Genomic DNA, 4,699 nt, shown 5'->3' with positions numbered 1-4,699 from the left:
TTCAGAGTGTTAGACATTGGCAAACCCCTTCCTTTCTGCTTATTCCCTAAATAGATAAACCTGATGCTTAATTATCTGATATGCTTCTTTGCCACCCCAACTTTTTCACTCTTTTGAAAGCCATCTCTACTTTTTTGTGACTCTGTTGATCTCTCGGTTCTTCCACCTCGTCACTCTTGGTCTGACAAGCTTTGCTCCAACCAAATATTTGGTCTGTCTCCCTCAATGGATTATCCCCATAAGAACTTCCAGTTGTCTCTGTCTCTTCCTCATCAAAGCCTTCATTAAGCATATCTCGAAAGCTTAGTCCATTTGAAGGATCCTTGAGCTTCCATAACCTCCTTTTCCACACTGGTTTGTGTCCCTGGATCCTTCTAGCCTTGGGGAGATAACATTATGATATCTAATAAAAAACACATTATTTCAGAACTGGTATCCTACAACCACTCAGTTATACTTCCCTCTATGTGAGCCCTATCCCCACTTCCTTGTTCCCTCTCTCTGGCACATCAAGATCCCCACCCCCATTTCTCATCCCTTAACACTTATCACACTCGGTGGAGAAGTTTGTCGCATCTTGCGATAGTTGCCAGAGAATTAGACCGAATTTAGTAAAAGTAAATGATTCACGGACTATTTCTGGGCCCTGGGAATATGTGCATACGGATTGAGCATATGTTCCAAATATCGGTAACATACTTGTAATTGTAGATGCCTATTCAACATAGATCGAGGCATTCTTGTATCCTAATTGGTCGACTGGGGTGGGAAAAAGCTAGCTGCTTGAGGTCTGAGATCTTTGCTCGTTTTGGGGTTCACACCTTTAGTATCGGACAATGGGCCTGAAAAAGAATATGTTGTCTTCAACGTGTTGCAAAAAAATTAAGATACATGCTTATGGTCCGGCATGTAATGACGATGTTGAAAGGACCTTAAAAACAATGAGACGCACTGAAGCATTTTGGGATCTTGTTCAAAATGGGGGCACCAGTATTTTCTTAATGAAACACTTTGAAACTTGGGACACTGGTAGAATGTGTCATATAAAACATCTTTTACTCTTAGTCTTCTTAACAAAAAAACCTACATTGCAAGTTATTTCATGTTAAAGTTGTCGTATTTCTGTAATTTCAACCAATCACTGACGTCTGTTCAGCTGAATAGAGTTACTGCTGGCTGGTCATAAAAATGTTATTCCCTGTGACATATTTCATCCGGTTTAATCGTAATTTATACGCATATATTGTTTATATAATAAATTACGCTGTGCGTATCTATGTGTGTAACAATTTTAGAGTTCGGATTCTAGAGTTAGGGTTAGGGTTGAAATGTCAGAACTAACAGGGATTAATACGATATACACCGTTACAGCGCTAACTGTTTTCAACTGAATAGACGTCAGTGATTAGTAGAAATTATCGAAATAAGACAATTTTTTACATGAAATAAATTCGAATACAAAAATTTTTTTCTGTTCTATAACACAAAATAGATAAGTATACGAAGTTTGAAAGTCTTTCGGTACCAAAAACACTACAAAAAACATAAATGAAAACTGGTGCCCCCGTTTTGAACAAGATCCGCATTTTGATTCGAAGACAAGGAATTTCGACAACTACTCGAATAAAATATCTGTTCAACCGTTGGAGTGCTTCAGGTGGTTGTAAATTAATGAAAAGACCATTGCTGTAAACCCATTCTATGAAATAGATAAAGATGTAATACACAGAACCATGTTCTCCAGATGTTGTCACAAAACTGTTAAAACTTTACTAACTTCTTCGATCTGTAACTAAACCGCGATTTAATTTCATTTTATACAAACTTTGCTGTCAAATTATGTAGATAATTGCAAACATGGTTGGCTGTTAATTGATATATCAGGCTGAGTAAAAAATAAGCAACGTTTTGAAACATGAAATTCATCACAATATATTTCAACAATAGGGAAATTTTAGTCATCAAAGTAAGTACCATTAAAATCAACACATTTTTGCCAACGAGTTACAAGTTTGTTTATTCTGCTAACATAAAAATCTGGAGTTCTGGAGCTGATGAACTCTTTGAATGCACTTTCAACATCAGTTTGATTTTTGAACTCCTTCTCTTGCAGGAAACCATGAAGGTGCTTGAAAAAGTGGTAGTCAGTGGGAGAAAGGTCTGGGGAATAAGCTGGGTGGGGAAGAACTCCGTAACCAAGTTCCCTCAACTTCTGGAGCATCATTAGTGAAATGTGGTCGAGCATTGTCAGGAAGAATGATTGGTCCTCTTCTGTTGACCAGTCTGGGGCAGAGAATTTACAGTTTTGCGTTCATTTTGGCAATTTCATAGCAATATGTTTCTGCAGTAATGGTTTTTCCGGCTTTTAAGAAGTTATAGTGGAAGAGTCCAGCAGTATACTACCAAACAGTCAGCATAACCTTCTTTTTGAAGAGCTCGGGTTTAGGGAAGGTTTTCGGTGCTTCATTCTGGTCCAATCAGTGCAAAGAACGTTTTTTATTATTGTACAGAATCCACTTTTCATCGCAAGTTACAATATGGTCGAGAAATGGATCGGTCTGGTTATGGAGAAGAAGCGATGAGCAAATTTCATATCTGCATATTTTGTTGGGGGCATTAGCAGAATCAGTTAAATACAAATATTGAGATATTTTCGAATACCTCGTCTTCAACATTATACTTGAGGTATATGGATAGCCATACCTTACATCGGGACTCCAATAGTTCCAGTCGAGGAAGCTATTTAACACCAAACATAATATTAATTGAAATAGCTTCTCTCCAGTATGAATACGTCTGTGTATTGTTAAGCCACTCTTGTTGGAGAATGATTTACCAAAAGTGTCAAAGTGAAATGGCTTCTCTCCAGCATTTCCGGGAGTGTGATTTACCATAGATATCACAATGATGTAGCATCTCACCTGTATGAATACGTTTGTGAGAGGTTAATGCACTACATACACAAAATAATTTACCACAGGTATCACAGTGACAATGTTTCATACCTGTATGAATACATTTGTGTTTAGTGAAGTTGCCACTTCTCGAGAATGAATTACCACAAATATCACAATGATAGTGCATCTAACATGTATGAATGCTTTTGTGATGAGACTGAGAGAATGATTTACCACATATATCACAGTGATATGGTTTCTCTCCTGTATGAACACGTTTGTGGATAACTAAGGAAGATTTTTGAGAGAATGATTTACCACAGATATCGCAATGATATGGTTTGTCTCCTGTATGAGTACGTTTGTGGATAACTATGTAAGATTTCCGGGAGAATGATTTACCACAGATATCACACTGATATAGCTTCTCACCTGTATGAATGCATTTGTGAGAATTTAATGAACTACGTACACAAAATGATTTACCACAGGTATCACAGCGATATGGTTTCTCTCCTGTATGAAAACGTTTGTGGATAACTATGTAAGATTTCTGGGAGAATGATTTACCACAGATATCACACTGATAGGGCATCTCACCTGTATGAATGCATTTGTGAGAAGTTAATGTACTACGTACACCGAATGATTTACCACAGATATCACAGTGATATGGTGTCTCTCCTGTATGAATACGTCTGTGGACAACTAAGCCAGATGTCTGATAGAATGATTTACCACAGATATCACAGTGATGCGGTTTCTCTCCTGTATGAACACGTTTGTGGACAACTAACTCATATTTTTGAGAGAAAGATTTGCCACAGATATCACAATCATGTGGTTTCTCCCCTGTATGAATACGTTTATGTATAACTAACCGATAATGTATAGGGAAAGTTTTACCACAAGTATCGCAGTGATACTGTCTTTTTTCCCTGTGAGTACTTTTGTGTCTATTTAAGTCACATATTCGAAAGAATGATTTACTACAAACATCACAATGATATGGCTTCTCATTTGCATGTTTTATCTTGTGGTTAGCTAAATAATTAGCCTGAGAGAATGATTTACCACAGATATCACAATATGGCTTATCTCTTGAATGGGTGCGTTTGTGGACAACGGAGCCAGATTTTTGAGAGAATGATTTGCCACAGATATCACATTGATATGGCTTCTCACCTGAATGGATACGTTTGTGAACAGATAAGTGATGAAAACGAGAGAATGATTTGCCACAAACATCACACTTATGTGGTCTCTCTCCAGTATGAATGCGTTTGTGAACAGCTAAGTGACCACTCCCAGTGAATGATTTACCACAGATTTCACAGCGATAAGGTTTTTCTCCAGTATGAATACGTTTGTGAGCCTTTAACATATGTTTTCCAACGAAGGATTTACCACAAATATCACAGTGAAATGGTCTCTCTCCTGTATGAATGCGTTTATGCATAGTAATATAGTTGCCTCGTGGAAAGGATTTACCACAGATATCACAACGATACGGTTTTTCTCCTGTGTGAGTGCGTTTGTGAGCCTTTAGGTCACCACTTTGTGCAAAAGATTTACCACAGATATCACAGCTGTAAGGCCTCTCTCCTGTGTGAATACGTTTGTGTACAGTTAAGTTATGTTTCAACAAGAATAAATTACCACAGATATCACAGTGATATGGCTTTTCTCCTGAATGACTTTTCTTGTGAATAGTTAGGTCACGTTGTTTCTGGAATGTCTTTTTACAAATATCACATTGATATGAAGTTTTACCCTTCTTTTTCGACATCTTATCAAGTAAA

At 37.4% G+C, this 4,699-nt stretch overlaps 2 protein-coding genes across 2 annotated transcripts in view; both read right to left on the bottom strand.

Moving 5' to 3' along the window:
* The window catches only part of LOC106884012 (zinc finger protein 253), a 28,912-nt gene that overhangs the window by 22,246 nt on the left and 1,967 nt on the right, over positions 1–4,699 (bottom strand). The window lies entirely within an intron of this gene.
* Positions 1,936–4,693, bottom strand: LOC128251070 (zinc finger protein 493-like). Its single transcript, XM_052977405.1, has one exon. The coding sequence runs from the start codon at positions 4,684–4,686 to the stop codon at positions 3,085–3,087; it is 1,602 nt and encodes a 533-aa protein (XP_052833365.1). The 5' UTR covers positions 4,687–4,693; the 3' UTR covers positions 1,936–3,084.

This window comes from Octopus bimaculoides, chromosome 28, assembly GCF_001194135.2.
Source record: "Octopus bimaculoides isolate UCB-OBI-ISO-001 chromosome 28, ASM119413v2, whole genome shotgun sequence".
In the NCBI taxonomy this organism is placed as follows: Eukaryota; Metazoa; Mollusca; class Cephalopoda; order Octopoda; family Octopodidae; genus Octopus; species Octopus bimaculoides.
Note: the sequence above shows the minus strand (reverse complement) of the source record. Positions and strands in the feature narration are given on the sequence as shown.

Bases quoted from the DNA above. Each gene is read 5' to 3' on its own strand.
- LOC128251070 (XM_052977405.1), bottom strand. From the start codon at position 4,686: ATGTCGAAAAAGAAGGGTAAAACTTCATATCAATGTGATATTTGTAAA.